The sequence below is a fragment of the Cupressus sempervirens genome, chromosome 7, assembly GCF_028749045.1.
Source record: "Cupressus sempervirens isolate cs-2001-9-10 chromosome 7, ASM2874904v1, whole genome shotgun sequence".
Lineage (NCBI taxonomy): Eukaryota > Viridiplantae > Streptophyta > Pinopsida > Cupressales > Cupressaceae > Cupressus > Cupressus sempervirens.
The window spans coordinates 777,404,362-777,432,287 of record NC_143124.1 but is presented as its reverse complement, the minus strand read 5'-3'; the positions used below and the strand labels follow the sequence as shown (position 1 = coordinate 777,432,287).

Here is a 27,926-nt window from a genome sequence, read left to right as displayed (position 1 = left end):
TAGCACATAACATATTCTATAGTTTTTTTTTCAATCATTCAAATATTTAATTTATACAAGCATCAATATGGAACCAATACTACAAGTTCTTATAAGTACAACCATGAGATTAATTTGATCTCATTTAGAACAAATACTCTAGAACCACCTCCACACTCCAAACCGATTATAGAAGATCAAAGACTAAACTTAAGAGTTCCACATTACCGAAATCTTAAATCTCCATGATGAAAGTTGTGTATTTTAACCAGCCAATCTCAACCCCTCGAAAAATCTACAACATTTATGAAACAACTATGAATCACCATAATTCTTCGAGTTCAATAAAGTATCATTTGGGCACGAGTTGGATATTTGAATCCATGGACACAACATTGCCATTGTCTACATCTGTACTACGCTTCTTCTGATCTTCACCTTGAACAACACTCCTCCCATTACTACTGCCAAAAGCTTCATTGGTTTCTCTCTTATAAACATACAGCCATGAAACTACCAGAAAGAAAATCAGATTCAAGAAACTAAGAACAGCCAACAATGCATAATAATAGTAAATCCTAGATGCATTCAGATTGTTCAGAATCCAACTTGTGTGGCCATTTTTCCCAGTTATATTAGTCACTGTAGTCAGAAGAGAACTATTGATAAAATTCCCAATACCCAATGTGGCAGCAAATAGTGCAGTTCCAATGCTTTGCATGCTCTCAGGTGACTGATCATAGAAAAATTCTAACTTACCCACTTCAAGAAATGCATCTCTTAGTCCCATGAGTAAAAGCTGAGGAAGCAAAATGAAGACTGTGAGGGGTGTTATTGCTTTTGGGCTGCCTTCAATCCCATGTTCTTTCACAACTCTAATCCTTTGTTGCTCTACAATTGCTGCAACCACCATGAGTATTATATCCATAACTAGACCAATCCCCATTCTTTGCAAGATAGTTATGCCTCTTGGTTTTCTTGTAAATTTTCTGAAGAGTTTGACAAGGACTCTGTCATAGATTACAATGGACACCAACATTGACATGGTGACAAATGCTGTGAGGCAGCCAGAGGGGAGTATAAAGTGAGGGCCCATGTTTCTCTGGAGAGTATTTCCTTGCTTTATGAAGAGTGTGTTTACTTGGGCTACTAATGCGCTTGGTATGAACATGGCAACCCATATTGGGAGTAGTTTTATCATGAGCTTGGCTTCTTCTATTTGAGTCACAGTGCATAGCATCCATGGACTTGTTGTAGGACCATCCTTTGTTGCTGCTTTATCCAGGAAGCTGAACCAAAAGAAGTTCAAGTGTTACCATATTAATTATCAAATGTATGAAGCAATTTGAATCTGATATTTGGTAGGTACAGTTCTAGTCTTTTTATGATATTCTAATAAGAATTAATATGTTTTCAATCCACTATTTAGTTGCAATAATTTGTTATAGATAAACGCAATATATATCTTTAGATTCAGAGCCATATTATCATAAGGATTGATAGAAGTCCTTTTACATGGCTATTGATTGCTATTTGTGATTGTATGATGTTTGAAACACTTCACAGTTAATAAAAGTACAATGTGTATGTGATATCTATCATAAATAAGAATATAGACCTTCCTGGATGGATAAACCAGTTCTTTACATTTTAGTGTTTAACTCTGCAACTCTTTCCAATAGAAGCCAATTAATTTATGGCAATAACTAAATGAAAGCTCACTGGGATATGTTTAATGGTGATCAGTGCATCTCTATGACTTATGACCTTGTTCTAGTTCTAGAATAGGTATTGGTACATGGTATTTGTCAAGCTACTTATTTTAAGAATATGTTTTCTAGATCACCTGTATAAGGATAGTTATTCAAATGGTTACTCTAAACCTGGCACATAGGAGCTAATGCACATGTGGTATGGGATTTTTGTGAGGATAACTAAATTAGATTTCGATCCCATTTCGAAGCGGTTATGTAGGAAATTCCTAGGAAATGTTTGACAAACTTCAAGCTCCAACGTTCTTCCTAAATTTGATTCTCTCCTCTCCATTATGCCTCGGCTATAAATTAAGTAATGGATTAGATGACAATGAGACATTATTTTCAATCTTACCTTCGTAAGGTTTCTTAAAGTTAAGATTTCTAGAAATATATTTCTATATTGGATGAGATTTTAGATGTATTTTTATTTTGGTCTGTCTTGATGTGAATGAGAAGAATGTTTATCAGCTTTATCTAAACTAAAAGAATTAGTGCTTGTCTATTGAATCCCATAGGCTTGTGCCTTGTCCATTGGTGATTAATAAAAGAGAGCATAGACCTCCCCTTAATATTTGGGGAGGTCTATTCTTTCAAGAAAGAAATGAATCATAAATTTGGTTATAGACGAATTTAAAAACTTTGCTAACTTTATATTTGGTGATAATATTAAAATTAGTTGTGTTAAAAAATGATAGCCTGAGAAACTTTTAATTTGTATGAGTAAACTATCTGCTCTAACATGTACTTGGATCTATGTTGGGAGTAGGATGGATTTCATTTGATTATCTTTTTGAAATATGGGAAATGGGTATTGAATATTACCAATCATACTATTGTATTTTACCTTTATATTTGTTGGCTTGATAGAGGTATAAGGCTTTATGATTGATGTTATACAAGAATTTCAATTGCTACCAAAGATAAGATATTGATTAACATTTTTTTGGTGAATTAATTTGTATTCAATAAATAATATATGGTTTTAAATAAAAATTAAATACAAAAAATACATTTATTACTTTATAGGTGGTATTTATTTGTGTTTATGTGTTTGAATAGAAGACAATTCATGTGAGATCAATGAATAAGATCTAGGTCAGTAATGCAATTTCAAGATATAGAGGACTTTGTAATGAGGTTTATGGATCACTTATTATGGTATATAACCAAGTCAAGCTACCTTATATTTTTGAATTTTCATGATATCTTGACCAAGTGTACTTCATCATAAGATGATCCCTACATGTTAAAACCAAGTTTGGCATAGGTGTAGATAATTGAGTATTACTAGTAATATGGAGGTAACTGATGCCAAGTAATGTTCAATGTATCTTAAGGATTAGATAGATTTTACATATAACACTAAGGTGAATGATGCTATGGTTTTTCCATAATAATATGTAGGAAAATTCTAATTGATTTTTATCAATACCATGACAGTAATTGATGCCAAGATAATAATATATCTTACAATACATTCATCTATTTCCAGTAAAACTAAGGTGATAGATAATGGGAGCTACTCATGGTATGATAGAGATTGGTAAAAATTCACAATAACTACACAAGCTCAGTAAATATCAAGATCTACTCCGCACCAAGTTGGACCAACTTTATTCAGTGGCATGGAGAAAATAGATATCATGATCTATTGACTTGAAAGATTCAAATAATTGTATAGATACCCTTCATCCATTAATAATTAAAAATAGTAAATTAGATTATTTTCTACCATTTTTCAAATAGTTCAAATAATTCTAAATAAAGATGGGTCCTATAATCTAGTACATATGTTACATTGGCAATCCTTGAAATTTGGATTCTACTTAAGGGGTAAGTACTAGTGAACTAGGAGATGGGAAATGTGTGTAGTATAGAATTGTCCATCCATTCTCTATTTCTAGTTAGTGAATGTGTGTGAGAGAGAGAGTGAGAGATATATATAATCACAATGCACATGTGTAAAAATATTCTCAATTATTGTGCATAATGTTATATTTCTACACTTTCTAGTGATGACAAGTAGTATGTGATTTTATTTCTCGTCATTATAAGTAGCCTAGTATATGGGGAATAAATGAGACCCATGTAATATAGTATAGATTATCTTCAGACTAGCATTCATTTTTATAGATGTGATTTAATTATAATATTAAATGGATTAGTGAACCAAGACATAATAGATGCTTGTTGTAATGTCACAACTACTTCCCTTTTGCTAACTAGTCACAATGTATACTTGTAAAGCTATTAAGTTGTCCCCATTGTTCACATGTATTGGATTATTGAGCTATTCACATTATCTATATGTGAGGCACACACCATGTATATGTAAATTATTTATAGTACATGTTAATATGATGCATGCTTAAGGTAGTCACTATTTATACTCCGATATGATTATGAGTTAATTAGTATATGTACCTATGATGCTATTATGAGCTAGCCATCATATGTATGTGTTATGAATGTATATGACATAACCCCAATGTGTATTTGTGAGGTGTATAAGAGTTGATCATATATTTATATGTAATATAAGTAGGAGCTAGCAATATTGTGCATAAATGGTGAATGCTTGAACCAATTACTAAGAGAATGTGTGATTTCAAAATGATATGATCCTTTCGTATTTTTCTATGTGATTGTATAGTAATGATATCATAGAACCAATACTTGATTGGAAATGGAACTTGTTTTCCATTCTATTATACATTAAGCTAAAATTATAAACTCAATGAATGTAATTCAAAAAATATAAAAAATACTTTATACAAGAGAACATGATTAACACCCTTTATCATGAGTATATGAGTTTTATGATATGTCTAATTATAAAAGGGACTACGCAGATAGATACTTTATGATATCACATTTCAGAAAGCCAAATTTTATCGAATGGTAGTGAGAGAGATTAATGGAACAAGTGCAGAATTTGCAAATAGAAAAATAATATGATTGTATTAGTCCACATAAGGTGCTAGGGATGAGTTGAATGAGAAGCATAAATATTAATAAACATAAGGAAGCATGAATGACCATTTATTAATGCATTCAATCGTAGTTGTGGGCATTTCCACCTAGATAGTGAGGGATTTGGTATTCTGGACAAATAGGTTCGTATTGCACCATTAAAGAAGTACGGTGCTCCCTCTCACCATACAGAACACCTTGTTGGAAGTATTAGTCAACTTCATAAAGCATAAGGAACTGGAATTACTCCGTATAAGTGCAAAAGGTGATGATAGAAAAGTGGAAATTTTTGTCATTGCATTTGTAGACATATAGGTAGAAGGATATAAGTATGGGTGAAGTGGGAATCTGAGATGACATTTATAAGAAGAAATATTTTTCCATTAAATACTATGATCGTAGATAATGCACAAAAGTGATTTACGAAAGCTTTAGAAAACTTCAAGAAAATTAAATTGTTAGGTGACAACGCCAAAATCCACATCCTTTGACTTTTTACCCCTTGCTAATGCTGAAATGATAAGTTTCAAAATATCTATGGATCTCCAACAACTGAATGGGAGATTTTCATTCTCAAAGTTGAGGAACTGATTTTAAAAAATTGGTTATAAGAGGAAGAAGGAGACCTTACAAGTTAGATGTTATTTTGGGGGTGTGAATGGATTTGATGATGTATTGGAAGCTATAAATTCTTATAGAATATGAGAAATAAAATAATAAGACAAAAATGGAGTGCAAGTATGAAGGCACATGTTTTCTAAATAAAAATAATATTATATTAACATCTTAATGCACATGTACAAGTAGTTTCCTTTTAAACAAGATGTTCTCTCCACCATATAAGTGATCCCACAAACTTACTAGATGCCTTGTTGCAAGTGTATATACTCAATGAGTGGGGGTTAAAGCTAAAGAAATGGGCATGTGTGATCCTTCTTACATGTCAATTATACACCTCTTTAAAAAGTGATGATTTTGTAATTCAAAATTTTAGTTGAGTTTCCTATCTAAAAGTCTTCCCACAAATGCTTAAATTGTCTCATTTAAATCCATTTTTGTCTACTAAATCTATAAATATTTAATGTGCAAGGTATGTTAATGATCATTCTCTTCATCAACCCATCTTTGATCAATTTAATGTTTCTCACGAGCTCTACTCATTACCAACTTTTCACTAGATAACTTTCATTAGACTTGTTTAGTGTTATCCAAGTTGTATTGAAGTTGATAGTTCATAAATAGGCTATAATTTTTTTAAACTTGATTCAAATTTGTACCACTAGATCATAAAAGAAAATGGAAAGAAAGAAACAATAGAAATTTTAGATGAAAAATATATATTTTAAAACTTCTTTGTAAATAAATATTCTATTATTTATGTGAACATTTCTATAAGTAAAGTGGAAAGTAAGGAACTATCTATTTCTAAACATTGAATAAATTATGTTTTTGGTGGCATATTTTTGGTACATGCTAACTTATAGTTTGTAAACTTCTATCTAGATTGTAGCATTTGCAAAATATAAACTAGAAACTAGAAATATATATAGCTAAATAACAATGAAATATTATCTAGTTAAGTAGGTATGTGAGATTAGTCAATTCACCATACCTTTAAGTAACATGGTACATAATTTGTCTAATCTATGACTTAATTGAAATGTAGTGAACATTATGATTTACTACCCTTAGAAGCTATACACATGATTTTATAGTTGAAGTTAATTGTATGGCTACCCATAACCGCCACATTTATAAAGGTTAAGAATAAATTTCAATAAAATTTTTTTTATAGACATATATTATATTAACAATATATTAAAAAGTTTTTTTTTCCAAAAATCACAACAAAATTGTTGACTATCCATTTTTAGAATTAAAAGTTATTAACTCAAAATTATTTAGGTTAAAAATTACTTATATATATAAAGAAAGAGATAATTAATACTAACTTCTTGTAAGAATTTTCCTTAGGGAAAAATAACACCAAGATCAAGAAGCTCAAACACTAGCACAATATGGACTAATAATGGATGATCAAAATAACAATAATGAGAATATCATATGTACATACACACTAGAAGTGCCTGTATATAAAGGCCTCTAGAATGACTAGAAGTTAGCAAAGTGATAAACCTCACAACTAAGCACATGTCCACCAAGAGTGGATTATCCTCCATTGAGCACAGAAGTTAGTGTGATGATAAGAGGATATGAATACCTAGGTGTATTGCATAAAGAGATGTTGTAGACACCATGTGCTTGATTAGAGTGCAAACAACTATTTGTCTACATGACAACTCAGATGAATATGAAAACTCATATGTTGTCACCAAGACAACTCATTTAACTATGCATACTTCTAGGTGTTTATATGATAAATAATAAAATAATGCATTTAACTTAAGTAAACTTAAGTAAAGTGTAATAATAATTAATTATTTACACTAACACCCCCTCTTAAGTGCAACTAAGGGGAATGCACTTAAGCTCACAAAAGCTATGATGAAAATGCATGATGGGTCTCAGCTACTAGGCCAAGTTAGGTACCCATGTACAAATGCAATGCTCTACATAATGCGATGCAATGCAACACAATCTCTCTGAAAATGGAGAAAGAGGGAAAACCTCATGGGATAAACCCTCCCCCAAAAAGAGAGATAAGTACAATAAAGAAGATGAGAGAGAAGAAGACCTTATGAAGGAAAAGATCCCTCCCATAAGAAAGAAGAGAGAAGTTAAGGGAATCCCCTTTTTGAAATATCTTGCACCCCGAAGAGATCTCACAAATGGATATACTTGACCTCAGTGAAGGGTTTGGTGAAGATATCTGCAATCTACTGCTTTGTAAGACAATACTACAATGCAATGACCTACTCATGTATCAACTCTCTGATGTAGTGCATATGAACCTCAATGTGTTTGGTCCATTGATGCTAAACTGGATGTTTCAAGATCTCAATAGTGTTGAGGTAATGGGTGTTGCACACATTGCATAATATTGCTTAAATTTTATTCTTTTATTTTATTATGTGATGTTGTATCTAGGAGCACCTAGATGGACGTGCAACATGTAAAGATTCTCATGGAATATTCTTGATGAGTTATATTGTAACATTGTGATAATATTTTATGTAATTATTTAATATTGGGGAAAATGATTAAATTTCCAATATTAAATGTGGGGTCAATGGGTTAGGTAGCACCTGGTTTATGTAATACCACTTAGTGGTTTTGTGGGACTTGCTACTATATAAGCAACCACAAGGGTAGTTGTTGGTGTAACAAGGAGAAGGGAAAAAGGCAAGAGTCGAGCAGGACAAGGCTTGACAAGTTAGCCAAGGGAGCATTTGTGAAGGTTGGAAGCATGGCATGGGATGTGTGGATTCATGCTCATTCACATGGATTACTCAGTGGTGGTTATGGCTTTAAAAGCTTCCATAGTTGTATTGCAATGGTGTTTTTGCTGAATTATTAATATATGGTAATGGATGCTTTTGGAGGCTAGGTTTTTCCCTCAATGAGGGTTTCCTAGGGTATATCTTATGTTACAATTTTGTGGGTATGTTGTCTATTCTCTTGCATGCAGATTTTTAATTGAATATTTATTTTAGATCTATTATGGCTTATGTGGAAATGGTTATATTCTTTGTTGCAAGTTTCCTTACAAATAACACTCTGATTATCACAGTGAATGACTGTGGGATTAGGTATATCAAATCCAAACTCCTTAAGAACATGTTGTAACCAAATAGCTTATGTAGCTACAGTGCTAGCTCCTCAATACTCAGCCTCAGTTGAAGAAAGAGCAATAGTATTTTGCTTCTTACTCTACCAACAAATGTGGCTGGAACCAAGGGGAAACACATAACCTAAAGTAGACTTGCAAGAATCAAGATCCCTTGCATAGTCTGAGTCTGTATATCAAACCAAAAGATGTCTAGTGCTTGCTGCATAATGTATCCCATGTGTATGTGTATCCTATATATAGTGTAAGATGCATTTGGCAGCCTTCCAATGAAGCTTATGTGGCTCTTGCATGAAGTGAGAAACTATGCCAACTGAAAAAGCTATGTCAGGTTGTGTATGTGTCAAGTAGATAAGACTCCCAACCGTCTGTATAATGTAGCAGGGTATGTGCAGGATCATGGTGTACCAAACTATGGCCTTAAGTGGCAGTGAAAAATCAGAAAATCAGGGTTATGTCAACTTAACACATAATTTTAAAGTGGTTATGGACTTTATATCAAAAATTTGTAAGAAAATAATCTGTAGGAAATTGAAACGAATGTAGTTTCTAAACTACTAGGCCTTATCAGGAGAAAAAAATAATTGATTGGTCAAAAGTTTGAATTTTAATGCAGTATTACAAAAATTTCAGGGCAAAAATAAAAAGTAGGTGTATGTCTGACCACCTTATTCAAAATCAAATGATAATATTTTTTTAATATAATTATAGATATGAAAAGTAGACTCATGCCCGGATGTGACGCATATTTTTTGGTATTTTTATTCCAAACAAATAATTAAATATGAATTTTCTACCAAAACTTTTTCAGAAAAAAAAGAGTCCCGTGTCTGAGCACCTTAACTAATAGAATTTTTTACCAAATTTAATTTTATTTAATTCTTTCTTATACTAGGCGAAGCATAGAATGTGACACAAATTTTAGATTTAAAAAATGTTATACCGTTTGAAAATTATAGCTATTTTTCAATCACTATGTTAATCAACACTTTACAATAATCTTCATTGATAATTAACTAATAAATACTTATCAATCTCAGAATTTGACAGAAATTATATTGATGGAATCTTGAGAGCGATATTAAAAAACCCTTTTCATTTCATTCAATTTCAATCAAAATAACATTGTCAGACGACTACCCGAAGTCTGAGTATCACTAAAACCCTCTTCAAACACGTCTTTTGGGTTGACCGGGTAGGCTTGGTAAATACCAAGCCTAATCGGATCGGATATCCGATATGGCTAGGTGAATTTTGGTGAGAAATTTGAAATCCCAACCCATTTTGGAGGAAAAACCGGATTTAAGACTTATAGCTTATGATTTATAAATTATTTTTGTTATATTACTATGTAAATATGTATTATAATATATTATATATATATTATAACGTAATGTAAAGATATAACATATAATATATTAATATATAATAATATATTATGTTATTCTCATTATAATCTATAAAAATAATTTATATTATTATTATAACGTAATATTTTTATTAAATATAATAACCTTATATATATATATGTTATTAATATATATAATAACGTTATATATATATATATATATTATATATATATATATATATATATATTATATATATATATATATATAAGTATGTTATTAATATATATATATATATATAATAACGTAATATTTTTATTAAATATAATAAAGTTATATATATATATGTGTGTGTGTGTGTGTGTGTGTGTGTGTGTGTGTCTGTGTGTGTGTTATTAATATATATAATAATGTAATATATATTATAACATAATATTTTATAGCTTATGATTTATAAATTATTTTTGTTATATTACTATGTAAATATGTATTATAATAAATTATATATATATATATAAATTATATATATATATACATAATAACGTAATGTAAAGATATAACATATAATATATTAATATATAATAATATATTATGTTATTCTCATTATAATCTATAAATATAATTTATATTATTATTATTTTTACTAAATATAATAACTTAATATTTTTATTAAATATAATAACCATATATATATATGTTATTAATATATATGTATATTATTAATATATATGAGTCAAAGGGGGTCATAGGTTGACCTATGACCCCATATATATATATATATATATATATATATATATATATATATGTTATTAATATATATATAATAACGTAATATTTTTATTAAATATAATAACCATATATATATATATATGTTATTAATATATATGAGTCAAAGGGGGTCATAGGTTGACCTATGACCCCCTTCGACCCATTACATAACAACATATGTCCCTAGGGGTCCTAGGACCCCTAGTGACATATTAGAATTGTTCTTATGGGTCGAAGGAGGTCATAGGTTGACCTATGACCCCCTTCGACGCATTACATGACGGCATATGTCCCTAGGGGTCCTAGGACCCCTACGAACATATTAGAATCGTTCTTATGGGTCAAAGGGGGTCATAGGTTGACCTATGACCCCATTCAACCCATTAAATGATGACATATGTCCCTAGGGGTCTAGGACCCATAGGGACATATTAGAATCGTTCTTATGGGTCAAAGGGGGTCATAGGTTGACCTATGACCTCCTTCGACCCATTAAATGATGACATATGTCCCTAGGGGTCCAAGGACCCCTAGGGACATATTAGAATCGTCCATATGGGTCAAAGGGCATCATAGGTTGAGCTATGACCCCCTTTGACCAATTACATGACGACATATGTCCCTAAGGGTCCTAGCACCACTAGGGACATATTATAATCATTCATATGGGTTGAAGGGGCTCATAGGTTGACTTATGATCCCCTTCGACCCATTACATAATGACATATGTCCCTAGAGGTCCTAGGACCCCTAGGGACATATTAGAATCATTCTTATGGGTCGAAGGGGGTCATAGGTTGACTTATGACCCCCTTCGACACATTACATGACGACATATGTCCCTAGGGGTCTTGGGACCCTTAGGGACATACTAGAATTGTTCATATGGGTCAAACGGGGTCATAGGTTGACCTATGACACCCTTCAACCCATTACATGAAGACATTTGTCCCTAGGGGCTTAGGACCCCTAGGGACATATTAAAATCGTTCATATGGGTCAAAGGGGGTCATAGGGTGACCTAGGACCCCCTTCAACCCATTAAACGATGACATATGTCCCTAGGGGTCCTAGGACCCATAGGGACATATTAGAATTGTTCATATGGATCAAAGCAGATCATAGGTTGACCTATGAAACCCTTCGACCCATTAAATGACGACATATGTCCCTAGGGGTCCTAGGACCCCTAGGGACATATTAGAATTGTTCATATGGATCAAAGGGAGTCATAGGTTGACCTATGACCCCCTTCGACCCATTAAATGATGACATATGTCCCTAGAGGTCCTAGGACGCCTAGAGACATATTAGAATTGTTCATATGGGTCAAAGGGGGTCATAGGTTGACCTATGGCCCCCTTTGACCCATTACATGATGACATATGTCCTGAGGACCCCTAGGGACATATGAGAATCATTCTTATGAGTCAAAAGGGGTCATAGGTTGACCTATAACCCTATTCGACACATTACATGATGACATATGTCCCTAGGGGTCCTAGGTCCCCTAGGGACATATTAGAATCGTTCATATGGGTCGAAGGGGGTCATAGGTTGACCTATGATCCCCTTCGACCCATTAAATGACAACATATGTCCCTAGGGGTCCTAGGACCACTAGGGACATATTAGAATTGTTCATATGGGTCAAAGGGGGTCATAGGTTGACCTATAACCTATGACCCCCTTTGACCCATTACATGACGACATATGTCCCTACGACCCTTAAGGACATATGAGAATCATTCTTATGGGTCAAAGGGGATCATAGGTTGGCCTATGACCCCCTTCAACGCATTACATGATGGCATATGTCCCTACGGGTCTTAGGACCCCTAGGGAAATATTAGAATCGTTCTTATAGGTCAAAGGTGGTCATAGGGTGATCTATGACACCCTTCAACCCATTACATGATGACATATGTCTCTAGGGGTCCTAGGACCCCTAGAGACATATTAGAATCATTCTTATGGGTCAAACAGGGTCATAGGTCAACCTATGACCCCCTTTGACCCATTACATGATGACATATATCCCTACGAGTCATAGGACACCTAGGGACATATTAGAATTGTTCATATGGGTCAAAGGGGGTCATAGGTCAACCTATGACCCCCTTTGACCCATGACATGATGACATATGTCCCTAGGGGTCCTAGGACCCCTAGGGACATATCAGAATGCTTCTTATGGGTCAAATGGGGTCATAGGTTGACCTATGACCCCCTTCGACAAATTACATAATGACATATGTCGTCATGTAATGGGTCGAAGGGAGTCATAGGTCAAACTATAACCCCATTTGACCCATATGAACAATTCTAATATGTCCCTAGAGGTCCTAGGACACCTAGGGACATATGTCATCATGTAATCTGTCGAAGGGGGTCATAGGGGTCATAGTTCAACCTATGACCCCCTTGAACCCATAAGAATGATTCTAATATGTCTCTAGGGGTCCTAGGACCGCTAGAAACATATGTCATCATTTAAAAGGTCAAAGGGGGTCATAGGACAACCTATGACCCCCTTTGACCCATAAGAACGATTCTAATATGTCCCTAGGGGTCCTAGGACCGCTAGGTACATATGTCATCATTTAATGGGTTGAAGGGGGTCATAGGTCAACCTATGACAACCTTTGACCCATATGAAGCATTCTAATATGTCCCTAAGGGTCTTAGGACTCTTAAGGACATATGTCATTATGTAATGTGTCAAAGTGGGTCATAAGTCAACCTATGACCCCCTTACACCCATAAGAACGATTCTAATATATCCCTAGGACATATGTCATCATCTAATGGGTCGAAGGGGGTCATAGGTCACCCTATTAGCCCCTTTAACCCATAAGAACTATTCTAATATGTCCCTAGGGGTTCTAGGACCCCTAGGAACATATGTCATCATGTAATGTGTCCAAGGGGGTCATAGGTCAAGCTATGACCCCCTTTGACCCATAAGAATGATTCTAATAAGTCCCTAGGACCCCTAGGGACATAAGTCCCTAAGACCCCCTTTGACCCATATATACGATTCTAATATGTCCCTAGGGATCCTAGGATCCCTGGGGACATATGTCATCATGTAATAGGTCGAACGGGGTCATAGGTCAAAATATAACCCCTTTTAACCCATATGAATGATTCTAATATGTCCCGAGGGATCCTAGAACCCCTGGGGACATGTCGTCATCTAATGGGTCGAAGATTCTAATATGTTCCTAAGGGTCCTAGGACCCCTAGGGATATATGTTGTCATTTAATGGGTCGAAGGGGGTCATAGGTCAACCTATGACCCCCTTTGACCCATATGAAGCATTCTAATATGTCCCTAGGGGTCCTAGGACCCCTAGAGACATGTCGTCATGTAACGGATCAGAGGGGGTTATAGGTCAACCCATGACCCCCTTTGACCCATAAGAACGATTTTAATATGTCCTTAGGGGTCCTAGGACCCCTAGCTATATATGTCATCATTTAATGGGTTGAAGGGGGTCATAGGTCAACCTATGACACCCTTTGACCCATATGAAGCATTCTAATATGTCCCTAGGTGTCCTAGGACCCCTAGGGACATATGTCATCATGTAATGTGTCGAAGTGGGTCATAAGTCAACCTATGACCTCCTTTGACCCACAAGAATGATTCTAATATGTCCCTAGGGGTCCTAGGACCCCTAGGGACATATGTCATCATGTAATGGGTCAAAGGGGGTCATAGGTCAACCTATGACTCCCTTTGACCCATATGAATGAATCTAATATGTTCCTAGGGGTCCTAGGACCCCTATGGACATATGTCATCATGTAATATGTCGAAGGGTGTCATAGGTTAACATATGACCCCCTTTGAGCCATAAGAATGATTCTAATATGTCCTTAGGGGTCCTAGGACCCTAGGGAGATATGTCATCATTTAATGGGTCAAAGGAGGTCATAGATCAACCTATGACCCCCTTTGACCCATATGAAGCATTCTAATATGTCCCTAGGGGTCCTAGGACCCCTATGGACATATGTTGTTACGTAATGGGTCGAAGGGGGTCATAGGTCACCCTTTGACCCCTTTTAACCTATTAAAATGATTTTAATATGTCCCTTGGGGTCTTAGGACCCCTAGGGACATATGTCATCATGTAATGGGTCGAAGGGGATCATAGGTCAACCTATGACCCCCTTTGACCCATAAGAACGATTCTAATATGTCCCTAGGGGTCCTATAACCCGTAGGGATATATGTCATCATTTAATGGATCGAAGGGGGTCATAGGTCAACCTATGATCCTCTTTGACCCATAAGAACGATTCTAGTATGTCCCTAGGGGTCCTAGGACACCTAGGGACATATGTCATCATTTAATGAGTCAAATGGGGTCATACGTCACTCTATAACCCCCTTTGATCCATAAGAATGATTCTAATATGTCCCTAGGGGTCTTAGGACCCCTAGGGACATATATCATCATGTAATAGGTCGAAGGGGGTCATAGGTCAACCTATGACCCCTTTTGACCCATAAGAATGATTCTAATATGTCCCTAGGGGTCCTAAGACCCCTAGGGATATATGTCATCATTTAATGGGTCGAAGGGGGTCATAGGTCAACCTATGACACCCTTTGACCCATATGAAGCATTCTAATATGTCCCTAGGTGTCCTAGGATCCCTAAGGACATATGTCATCATGTAATGGTTCGAAGGGGGTCATAGGTCACCCTATGACCCCCTTTGACCCATAAGAACAATTCTAATATGTCCCTAAGGGTCCTAGGACCCGTAGGGACATATCTTGTCATTTAATGGGTAAAAGGGGGTCATAGGTCATCATATGACCCCGTTTGACCCATATGGAGCATTCTAATATGTCCCTAAGGGTCTTAGGACCCCTAGGGACGTATGTCATCATGTAATGTGTCGAAGGTGGTCATATGTCAACCTATGACTCCCTTTGACCCATATGAACAATTCTAATATGTCCCTAGGGGTCCTAAGACCCCTAAGAACATATGTCATCATTTAATGGGTCGAAGGGGGTCATAGGTCAACCTATGACCCCCTTTGATCCATATGAACAATTCTAATATGTCCCTACGAGTCCTAGGACCCCTAGGGACATATGTCGTCATATAATGGGTCGAAGGGGGTCATAGGTCAACCTATGACCCCCTTAGACCCATATGAAAGATTCTAATATGTCCCTAGAGGTCCTAGGACCCCTAGGGACTATCTCATCATGTAATGGGTCATGAACAATTCTAAGACGTTCCTAGGGGTCCTAGGACCCCTAGGGAAATATGTCATCATGTAATTGGTCAAAGGGGTTCATAGGTCAACCTATGACCCCCTTTGACTCATAAGAATGATTCTAATATGTCCCTAGGGCTCTTAGGACCCCTAGGGACATATGTCATCATTTAATTGTTTAAAGGGGGTCATAGGTCAACCTATGACCCACTTTGACCCATATGAATGAATCTAATATGTTCCTAGGGGTCCTAGGACCCTTAGGGACATACGTCGTCATGTAATATGTCGAAGGGGGTCAGAGGTTAACCTGTGACCCCCTTTGAGCCATAAAAATGATTCTAATATGTCCTTAGGGATCCTAGGACCCCTAGGCAGATATGTCATCATTTGATGGGTTGAAGGGGGTCATATGTCAACCTATGACCCACTTTGACCCATATGAAAAATTCTAATATGTCCCTAGGGGTCCTAGGACCCCTATGGACATATGTCATTAGGTAATGGGTCGAAGGGGGTCATAGGTCACCCTATGACCCCCTTTGACCAATTAGAAGGATTCTAATATGTCCCTAGGGGTCTTAGGACCCCTAGGGACATATGTAGTCATGTAATGGGTCGAAGGGGGTGATAGGTCAACCTATGACCCCCTTTGACCCATAAGAATGATTCTAATATGTCCTTAGGGGTCCTAGCACCCCTAGGGACAAATGTCATCATTTAATGGGTTGAAGGGAGTCATAGGTCAACCTATGACCCCCGTTGATCCATAAGAACAGTTCTAATATGTCCCTAGGGGTCCTAGGACCGGTAGGGACATATGTTTTCATTTAATGGGTCAAAGGGGGTCATTGGTAAACCTATGACCCCCTTTGACCCATATGAACAATTCTAATATGTCCTGAGGGATCCTAAGACCCCTGGGGACATATGTCATCATGTAATGGGTTGAACGGGGTCATAGGTCAATCTATGACCCCCTTTAACCCATATGAATGATTCTAATATGTCCCTAGGGATCCTAGGACCCCTGGGGACATATGTCATCATGTAATGGGTTGAAGATTCTAATATGTCCCTAGGGGTCCTAGGACCCCTAGGGATATATGTTGTCATTTAATGGGTCGAAGGGGGTCATAGGTTAACCTATGACCCCCTTTGACCCATATGAAACATTCTAATATGTCCCTAGGGGTCTTAGGACCCCTAGGGACATATGTCGTCATGTAAAGGGTCAGAGGGGGTTATAGGTCAACCTATGACCCCCTTTGACCCATAAGAACGATTGTAATATGTCCCTAGGGGTCCTAGGACCCCTAGCTATATATGTCATCATTTAATGGGTTGAAGGGGGTCATAGGTTAACCTATGACACCGTTTGACCCATATGAAGCATTCTAATATGTCCCTAGGTGTCCTAGGACCCCTAGGGACATATGTCTTCATGTAATGTGTCGAAGAGGGTCATATATCAACCTATGACCCCCTTTGACCCATAAGAATGATTCTAATATGTCCCTAGGGGTCCTAAGACCCCTAGGGACCCGTATGTCATCATCTAATGGGTCGAAGGGTGTCATAGGTCACCCTATGAGCCCTTTTGACCCATAAGAATGATTCTAATATGTCCCTAGGGGTCTTAGGACCCCTAGAGACATATGTCATCATTTAATGGGTCAAAGAGGGTCATAGGTCAACCTATGACCCACTTTGACCCATATGAAGCATTCTAATATGTCCCTAGCTATCGTAGGACCCCTAGGGACATATGTCATCATGTAATGTGTCGAAGGGGGTCATAGTTCACCCTATGACCCCCTTCAAACCATATGAAAGATTCTAATATGTCCCTAGGGGTCTTAGGACCCTTAGGGACATATGTCATCATGGAATGTGTCGAAGGGGGTCATATGTCACCCTACGATCCCCTTCGACCCATATGAATGATTCTAATATGTCCCTAGGGGTCTTAGGACCCCTAAGGACATATGCCATATTGGAATGTGTTGAAGGTGGTCATTGGTCACCCTATGACCCCCTTCGACCCATATGAATGATTCTAATATGTCCCTAAGGGTCCTAGGACCCCTAGGGACAAATGTCATCTTGTAATATGTCGAAAGGGTTCATAGGTCATCCTGTGACCCCCTACGACCCATATAAACTATTCCAATATGTCTCTAGGGGTGGATCCCTTAGGGACATATCTCGTCATGGAATGTGTCGAAAGGGGTCATAGGTCATCCTGTGAGCCCTTTTGACCCATATAAATGACTCCACTAGAAATAATATAGTAAAAATAATAATAATATAGTATAACAATCATATATATATATATATATAAAATTTATAGATTATAATAATAATAACATAATATATTATATATTATAATTTACATATGATAATAATAATAATATATTATAGATTATAATTTATATATGATAATAATAATAATATGTATTAATAACATATATATAATATATTATGTTATTATATTTAATAAAAATATAGTAAAAATAATAATAATATATTATAATAATATATATTATATTTATAGATAATAATAATAATAATAATAACATAATATATTATTATATATTAATAGATTACATATTATATCTTTACATTACGTTATATATATATATATATATATATATATATATAATATAATATTATATTATTATATAATATATAGATTATATATTATTTTATATATAATAGTTATGTTATTATATTATATATTTATAGATTATATATTATATCTTTACATATTTCATAACTCAAATTAGTTATATCACTTACAAATTTGTTTTTCCCTCTAATTTTTGTGCCTTTTCCCTCCAATTTTTATGTCGCCGATATCGGATATCAGATCTCATATCGAATATCCGATATGAGATCCGATATCCGATCTCAAATCGGATATCCGATAAGGCTTGGGCCTTACTTTCCAGGTTTGGTACCTGGATAGGTGAAAAAAAGTCAGAGCGGATTTTGAAGCGCTTTTAGACGTGTTCAAACTCTATTTTTTTCACATTGCCACTTTTTGGCACACCATGATCCTGCACATACCCAGCATCAATAAGTGGAGTGGAACACTTGGTTTCTAACTTAATACCTAAAAGAAAGGGAGTAGGAGTAGGCTTACAATTACTTGTGTGAAATTGAGCAAGTAAATCAAGAGCATACTTGGGTTGAGAAAGTGTGATCCCAATTGAAGACTATGTGATCTCAATACCAAGGAAATAATGGAGTAAACCCAAGTTTATCATAGAAAATTTGTCTTGACACTAGAAATGATGGATGAAGTACTTCCTATAATGATCAAGTCATCTACATAAAGCACGAGTATCAAGTGTGAGTCATCCCTCTGAAGAATGTAGACATTCAAATCTGAATGACACCTGATGAATCCTATTGAGAGTAGGAAGGAATCCATCTTGGCATACAAGTCCAAGGAGCCTGCTTAAGACCATAGATAGACTTCTTCAACTTGCAAACCAAAGTAGAATCCTATATGAACCCCTGTGGTTGCTCCATATAAATCTCCTCAAGAAGATCACCGTTCAAGAACACACTCTTCACATCCATCTGATGAACAACCCAACCATGAGCTGCATCAATAGCTAGTGTCAAATGAATGAAGTTCATCATAGCTAGCAGTGCAAAGGTCTCAGTATAGTCAATACCAGGAACCTATGAGAAACCTCTGGCAACAAGTCTAGCCTTTTGTTTATCCACACTTCCATTCACTACAAACTTGGTTTGATAGATCCACTTACACCAAACCAACTTGCTTCCCTTAGGAAGAGGAACTAAGTCCCAAGTGTTATTTTTCATTAAAGAGTTGTATTCTTCCTCCATGGCCTTGTCCCATTCAAGAACCCTTGATGCTTCCTTAAATGACTATGGATCAAGAGCAATGGCAATATAGGCATGTGGAAATGATTTGTGTTGTGACCTTGTCCTCTTAGTATCTAAAGGATTCCCCACCAATGAACCTGTTGAATCAAGTGTTTATTGTGTCCAACAAGGTCTAGTGGAAGAAGAAGAAGGAATATCCTCAACTATTTGTGGATCCTGCGAAGGTGGTGTCTTGTGAGTCAAAGTTGAAGGAATATCATCTTCCAAGTCACTATCATCACTATCATCACTTTCCATGATGGAGGAATGAGGAGTTGAAGAAGCCAAACTTGAACAAGTCTCTTCAAAGTGAACACTCCTCTCAAAGAAGATTTCATGTGTCTTAGATCCATGAGCTTGTATGCCTTAATGTGGTTAGGATATCCAACAAATATACACGGTTTTCTTTGAGGTTCCAATTCCTTTCATCTTTGTGGAGGTATCCTCACCCATGTTGGACAACCAAAAACTTTAAACTATTTTACATTTGGTTTTCTGCCACACCAAGCCTCAAAAGGTGTAATTCCATCTAAGGCCTTATGTGGACTTCTATTTTGGATGTAATTGGCACAACACATGGATTTCGCCCAAAAAAATTGATCTAGAGACTTATGTTGAAGCATACAAGTGGTCATCTCCTTAAGGGTTCTATTCTTTTGTTCAACAACACTATTTTGTTGTCGAGTGTATCTAAAAAATGTTGAAGATCAATACCCTCATGAGTAAAAAATTCTATAAGCCTTGATTTCACATATTCCCTTCCATTTTCTATTCGTAGAATCTTGATGGATTTTCCTGATTGCTTCTCAACTTGAGCTCTGAAGGTGATAAACTTATCAAACACTTCACTCTTATGAGCTAGAAAAAAGACCCAAGTGTAGCATGAAAAGTCATCAATGAAGGTGAGAACATACCGAGCCTTTCCAAATGATGGTACTAGAAATGGGCCAGCTACATCACTATGAACAAATTCAAGAATAATAGTAGCTCTCCAAGACTTCCCCTTGTCAAAATTCTCTTGAGGATGCTTGCCTACTTCACAACCTAAACATGCACCCTTTGAATACTTGACTTGAGATAGACTAGTGACCATATCCTTGTTGCTAAGTTGTTGAAGGTAGTTGTAACTGAGATGTCCAAACCTCTCATACCATAGTTTACTTTGTGAATTTGAGTGGGACAAAAAGGCAAAGGAAGTGGACTTAGGCATAAAATGAGAAAAAAGAATAAAGTCTTGTCTCATGATTAGCCTTTCCAATCACCACCATAGAATCATCCTTTAGATTTTTCACCACAACTGAATCAAGAAGGAACTCCACTTTGTTGCCACATCCACAGTGAGTTATTTGATAGACTAAAAGGAGGTTGGTGCTAAGGTTGGGAACATGAAGAACATCATTGAAGACTCCATTCTCCAACTCAACATTCCCTTTTCCTTCAACTTCCACTTGTGTGTCATTTCCCACATAGATGTAAGGTACATTTGATGGTTTCAAAGAGGAAAATTGCTCCCTTGAAGCACCCATATGATGTGTAGCTCTTGAATCAAGAACCCATTCCTCAAAATTGTTTGTACTTGCTACCAAAGCTTGTCCCTTACCTTTTGAAGTGGTTGAAGATCCCTTATCCTTATAGGCATTTGGTACATCAATTTTATGTTTCCTCATTAACTGTAGCAGCTCATCAATCTACTTATCCTTACGCTCATGTTCATTATGACCATTATTCTTACAATAGGCACAAGTTTTCTTCTCCCTTTTGTTGAAGTTGTTTCCCTTCTTATTGTTTTTGGAAAAAGACTCGCCTCGTTGTGTGGAGGAAGATTGATGCCAGGAGGTAGAAGAAGATTTTTGTGTGTCATCTTGTGGCTTAGCCTTCCATTGCTTTTTCTTCTTGTTGAAATTTTTACTACTTTGATTCCCTTGATTAGCTACCAAGGCTTTGGTCTTTGAAGACTAGAGAATTCCCATACTAAATTTTCATGTTCTAAGACCAACATTCCTGAAAATGACTCAAATGAAGGCTTAGTGAAGGCACTACCCATTGTTAATTTGTGAGTATTATAGCTAGAAACAAAAGTTTCATATTCAAGAGGAAGATGAATCATCACATTTTTGATCAACTTTCCATCCTTGATGGGTTCACCACAATCCTTAAGTTGTGCCCTATACATGTCTACTTGAGTAAGATAGTCTTTGATGGTGTCAAAATTCTTTGGATCCAATTTGAGAAGATTGTCCTCAATGGTGTAGGCCATATCTTTATCTACTACCCCATACAATTCTTCAAGTTTATCCTAGACTTCTATTGGATTGTTAAGGTTTTTAATATGATATTTGATAGGATCTAAGATATTCTTTAACAAGGTTCCTAGGGCCATTTCTTGTTTTGATGCCCAATCTTCTTTACGAGACTCATCAACATCATCATCAGGTTTCTTTGTTGCACTAGCTACATAACACAGTAAACCTCTTTCAACTAATGGTTCATTTGTCTTTTCTTTCCAAGTAGCATAATTATGTGGTGTTAACTTAGAAAAAGAACCCGTAATGCAAAGAAGAGAGCACAATATCAAGAAGACATAAGAACACAAGACACCCCTCCCCTTTTTCACTGAATCAAAGAACCCCCCCAAATGAATTCTTTAAGCACTTTATATGTAGTGTGTTTACAATACGCCACTTGTCAAAATGGACAAGATTGGACTTATAATTTTGCTTCTTACAACCTCCTCTTGGAGCTCAAATCTAGTAATTAGCAATGTAGCTTAGTTATACAATAATTTTGAAGTTTGATCAAAGCAATACAATGCAAAAAAAGACCTATTTCTAAAAGTGGTATTTCTTTCCATACAAGCCTATAATATGATTGTAGATATAGAAAGTAGAGGAAATATTATGCACTTCCAAAAAAAAATGGAACTTGAAAATGTGTCTAGATGAGCCCGTACGGAGCAATTGAAGTTGCAAAATGTAAGATTGGACAAGTATAGTCACCAAAAACTGAATTTGTTAACAAAATCATGTAAAAAAACTAGAAAATAATAGCACCACTAAAAAATTTAGAAAATTCTAGCCCAAATCAAAAAAATTTGCACCTGATTTGGAGCTTAGATGATTGAGATATGGCCTCCCAAAGTTGGACTGTCAAATCAAAACTGCATATGGTGAGGGGACTGTAGAGGAAAATAATGTGTTAAAATTGACATCCAAATGGACGTCGCAACAGTGCGTAGGCAGAATATTTCGTAGGCACTAGGATTTGACCACTCAATTTGCCTACAATAAAAGCTTTTCTACAAGCCTAATAGGCCAAAAAAAATTGCAGAGATACAAATTAAAAAATACAAATTTGAAAGTTAAATTCACAGATCTAAAAGGTCATACCAAATTTGGAAATTGGGCCTTTGAGTTTCAGTTTGCAAAAAAATTTTGTCTCAAATTTGACTATGGCCTAGGGTAGGCAAATTTATAGTCAAAATTCACTGAATTGATACTTTGGATGCAATGGTGAGCTCCGCTTTGGCTCTAGATGCTCCTAATAGCTGCAAATATTTTAGATCTGAATCATGGTTCTCTGAGGTGAAGCAAAAATGTTCTCCAATGGCTATGTGAAGAGAAGCTTCCTTTGCTCTAATACCACATAAGAATTTGTCTTAGGACAAAACAACACCAAGATCAAGAAGCTCAAACACTAGCACAATATGGACCAATAATGGATGTTCGAAATAACAATAATGAGAATATCATATGTACATACATACTAGAAGTGCCTTTATATAAAGGCCTCTAGAATGATTAGGAGTTAGCAAAGCGATAAGCCTCACAACTAAACACATGTTCAGCAAGAGTGGATTATTCTCCATTGAGCACAAAAGTTAGTGCGATGATGAGAGGATAAGAATACCGAGGTGTATCTTATAAAGAGATGTTGTAGACACCATGTGCTTAATTAGAGTGCGAACAACTATGTTGTCTACATGACAACTTAGATGAATATGCAAACTCCTGTGTTGTCACCAAGACAACTCATTTAACTATGCATACTTCTAGGTGTCAATATGATAAATTAAAAAATTATGCATTTAACCTAAGTAAACTTAAGTAAAGTATAATAATAATTAATTATTTATGCTAACACTTCTCAACAAGTCAAATGTTCAAATATTTGGTCACATTTGAACGTTGGAATTATGAAAAAAATAATTAGAAAAATCATAAATTTTCTATAGTTAAGGGTTAGTTATTTAAATTGTTGAGAGTGTGGAAATTCTAGTATATAAGGGATAGTAAATCACTAGATTATGTCAATAATAGATTTCTAAGTTATTAGTAGCGCTTACTTGATAATCACTTATGCTAACAAAGATGAATATATACCATGATTATCCTAATTATGAAAGATCGTGTGATTAGTTACCTTATCATATAGATACAAAGAACTAACCATTATTTTAAAAGCATATAATGATAACCACATATAGCATACAGGTGATTAATGTCAAGTACTGCTTAGAGTTGTGAAGAAAATAGGCATATGGTGACATATATTGAAAGCTACTTCTTGTGTGGGCATACCACTACACCTTGGTTCCTGGAAGATGACAGGAATTGGCTTTTTCAAAATCTGGATTTAAAAATTCTTGTGTTTGTTTCAAAATTGGCAAAATGAAATTAACATACCAGACTTCCAATTTTGCCTCAAAACCAGGTTTTCCAACTTTCTACTAGCAAGTAGGAATTGAAAATCAAAACCTGGTTATGTTTTTTAAGGAGTGTAAATACATTAGATTGAAGTACTTTTTGAAATTTGCCTTCAACTGCAAGCTTAAGCATAAAAATGTTACTTCACACACAAACTGTTCAAGTAAAATCCCCAAAATCAGAATGAAGATTTGTAAAACCTTGATTTGGCTAAACCAAGGTTTGTAGAAATCCTGATTTTTTTAATTCCACAAACCAAACAAACCTTTATGATTAAAGTTAGAATCCATTTGGTTGGATATCATCACTATTTGTATAAAGATCATAAACCCATTAAACTTAGGCTAGAGGGGGTAGTTGTATATGATCCGATTGTTGTTGTAACGCTTATGCTTATGTTGTTCTGTCTGATTTTGGGAAAAAAAGACTTTATAATATATTAAAAAGGTAAATGCCAAAACCGACATACTAACTTTCACTACCTACCTATCGACCAGCAAGAAAAATCTCATCTATACAAGTAGAGCATAATTTATTAACAGCAGAAATGAAAGAAAATGACCAAAAACTAATCTACTGATAATTCTATTGCAGATGCAATCAGTATTGGGAAACCTCTTCTTTACAGCCTTTAGGAATTCTTATTAAGATAAAATTGGTTTAGATGGTATGAATTTACTACAGTTCATGAATTATTATGCCAAATTTTTTAAATAGCAACTGTGTTCTATCTTCATTTTTGATAATGCTTAATTAGAAAAGGGAAAAATAAGTCAATATGATGCAATGGGACAAATTATTGTTAAACTCACCTCAAGATCGGAGTGTTTGAAATGGGAAATCTTCCTTTGGCAAGATATGTTTTGGGCTCCAATTCATAAAGCTCCTCTGAATCAGCAGGTACCTTCACTTTCCTTTTTCGAAATGCTGCAACTATTACCTGAGCAATTCGACCAAAAGGATTCCCTTTCTGAAGTTTATGTCTATAAAATGGAGTTCCCACTAAGAATATACCCACCGAGATAATCAAGCCAAGAGTAGGAACTCCATATCCCACAAAGAATCCAATATCCTCCTGGATATATATCAGAAAAGTTTGTGCAAACAGTGATCCAAAAAACACACTGAACATCCACCAATTGAAGAAGGAAACTTTCTGAACCCTCTCTTTGGGCTCAAATTCATCAAACTGATCAGCACCAATGGTGGAAATATTGGGTTTTGTGCCACCTGTCCCCAAAGCAAGCACATACAATCCAAAATAAAAAATCCCAACCTGAAATGTAGAGGCCTTTGGACACACACTGGCTCCTTTAGCACATTTTGGTGGTCTCAGAGATGGCACTGAGACAGCCAATGTCAAAATAGCCATGCCCTGAACATAATATATCAGAATTAAAATTTTGATTTCTTTTGGTTTCGTATATAATACTAGCAGTTGCCTGTTTATGTACTTGTAATAAAGAAATTATTATAAATATATATAACAATGAAAAGTGTACATAATAATATGTGATAGAGATTGAAAATAGATGCATACCACTATATAAATGAAGGAAAATACTGTGAAAGTCCAGTAACGTCCCCAATGGGTATCTGCAATGTATGCACCAAATATTGGAGTGATCCAAATGACACCAGTCCAATTGCTTACATTCTTTGAAGAAGTCACCGTACCCTCATGCAAGCTACTCGTTAAGTAATTCACTAAATTGGAGGCAATTCCATAGAAGGCCATTCTTTCAAATGTTTCATACCCTGCATGTCATCACCAATCCATTCAATAATCTACATTAATGATTACATACATATTTGGAAACCCATGTTCAAATTTTAACTGGTCTACAAAAGCCATATCAAGTTCACAAAACCCATATGAAGTCAACTAAATTTCATTGTGTATGAGAGTTTTTTTAAAATTCAAATCTCGAAGTACTTTGAAGTTATTCAAAATAGTTATTTATATCAATAACATCAAAATCAATAATCATTTAGTTATTCTATGTGATTATTAGTAATTATTTTAAAATTTGGTTGTGTACTAGAGTTTTTATATTGATATTTTGAATCCCATTTGGAGATCTATTATCAGGATGAAAAATAGCTCTTAGGTACTGTAAGATAATTAATTGCAACTTCTTAGAACTCTTTTCTATCAAATCTATGATGAACCATCTTATAGCTCCTTAGAACTTTGTTTCATTTTGATGATGAATCATTGAGTGTCATTCAAATCATTGTGACAAAAAATAGTTCTAAAGAGCTGCAATTAACAATCTTACAGCTCCTTCTAACTTCGTGATCCATCATCTTACAATTATTTCTCAATTTGATTGTGTATGACATTTCTATGAGCTCTTTAGATCTCTTTTTCATTCTGATCAGCGATCAAAAATGTGATTCAAAATGTCAAAATTTTATACACAATCAAAATCTAAAAATAAATAATGAATAAACTTATGTCATGCCAACTTTTATAAATCGATATTTTGATAGAACTTACAAACTAATTTAAATGGGCTTTCGAAGAAAAATTACTTGTCATTGAATTAAACTCACAACTTATTCTAGAATACAATATATTTGAATTTTTTTTCACATATATTACCAACAAGAAATGAGCAAGCTTTCCATCTTCCAGTTTTGGATCTGAGAACAGGCCTGCCCTTCATATCAACAGACCCATCCATAGTAAATCCTTCCTCAGATTCCATACTGCCTCTCTCTGTAGCTTCTTTGGCCACCATTATTCCTTCTCTTAATGATTTGTATTGTAGAGAATTATTGTTATAGTTGATAATTAGGCTAACATGGCTTTCATCAGTTGGACAGATGCAAAGCAACCCTTAAGAAAAAAGGATGAGCTCAATCAATGGCAGGAATTCTATACTTATGATTATTAGGTTGTCTTCAATCAGTTGACCTAATTCAACTGTTTCTGGTAGGTGCATGGTATGACTTAAACATTAGATGGGTTTTATATTGATTATATGTTTGGATATATTTCCTTGTTTTAATATGTATTTTATTATTCATGTCCTTGTAGTAGATATTTTCAATGTACATGTCCCTTCCCAATATCTATGCCTATCTCACGCATCTGCATAAGATGCTCTCAAGCAAATAAAACAAGATAAGTAGGATTTAAAAACTTTTAGCCACCTTTCAATGCCTGTCATTGGAAAGTTCTTAAACCTCATCTCTTGTCTTATCAGTGTCATTTAGTGAACTATGGGCCGTCTCTACGAGCATTCAGTGTGAGGCAGATACCTACTGAATATATTTTCTAAGGGCTTAGTTTGTATATTATGACAACCCTAATAGCCTGCAACAATATTATAATTGAAATGTTATGTGTCTTTAGTTAAAAATCATAGTAAATTTATCATTACACTTCCGTTTAGATTTATCTTTGCTTAGGTCAATTACACGCGTTCTTTGTATATTTAGGTAGGAGATTAAATAGTTTTGGTTTCATTTTATAACTTGTAGATAAGAA

General features: G+C 35.2%; 1 protein-coding gene across 1 annotated transcript; it reads right to left on the bottom strand.

The window, feature by feature from the left end:
• On the bottom strand, nucleotides 1-27,266 carry LOC149549640 (protein NRT1/ PTR FAMILY 5.2-like). The gene is made up of 4 exons (XM_089794947.1): nucleotides 27,036-27,266; nucleotides 25,968-26,185; nucleotides 25,240-25,802; nucleotides 1-1,268 (listed from the first exon to the last, which is right to left on the bottom strand). Exons 1-4 carry the CDS (start codon nucleotides 27,172-27,174, stop codon nucleotides 332-334), a joined length of 1,857 nt encoding a protein of 618 aa, XP_089651073.1. The 5' UTR covers nucleotides 27,175-27,266; the 3' UTR covers nucleotides 1-331.
• Nucleotides 27,267-27,926: the final 660 nt, after the last annotated feature.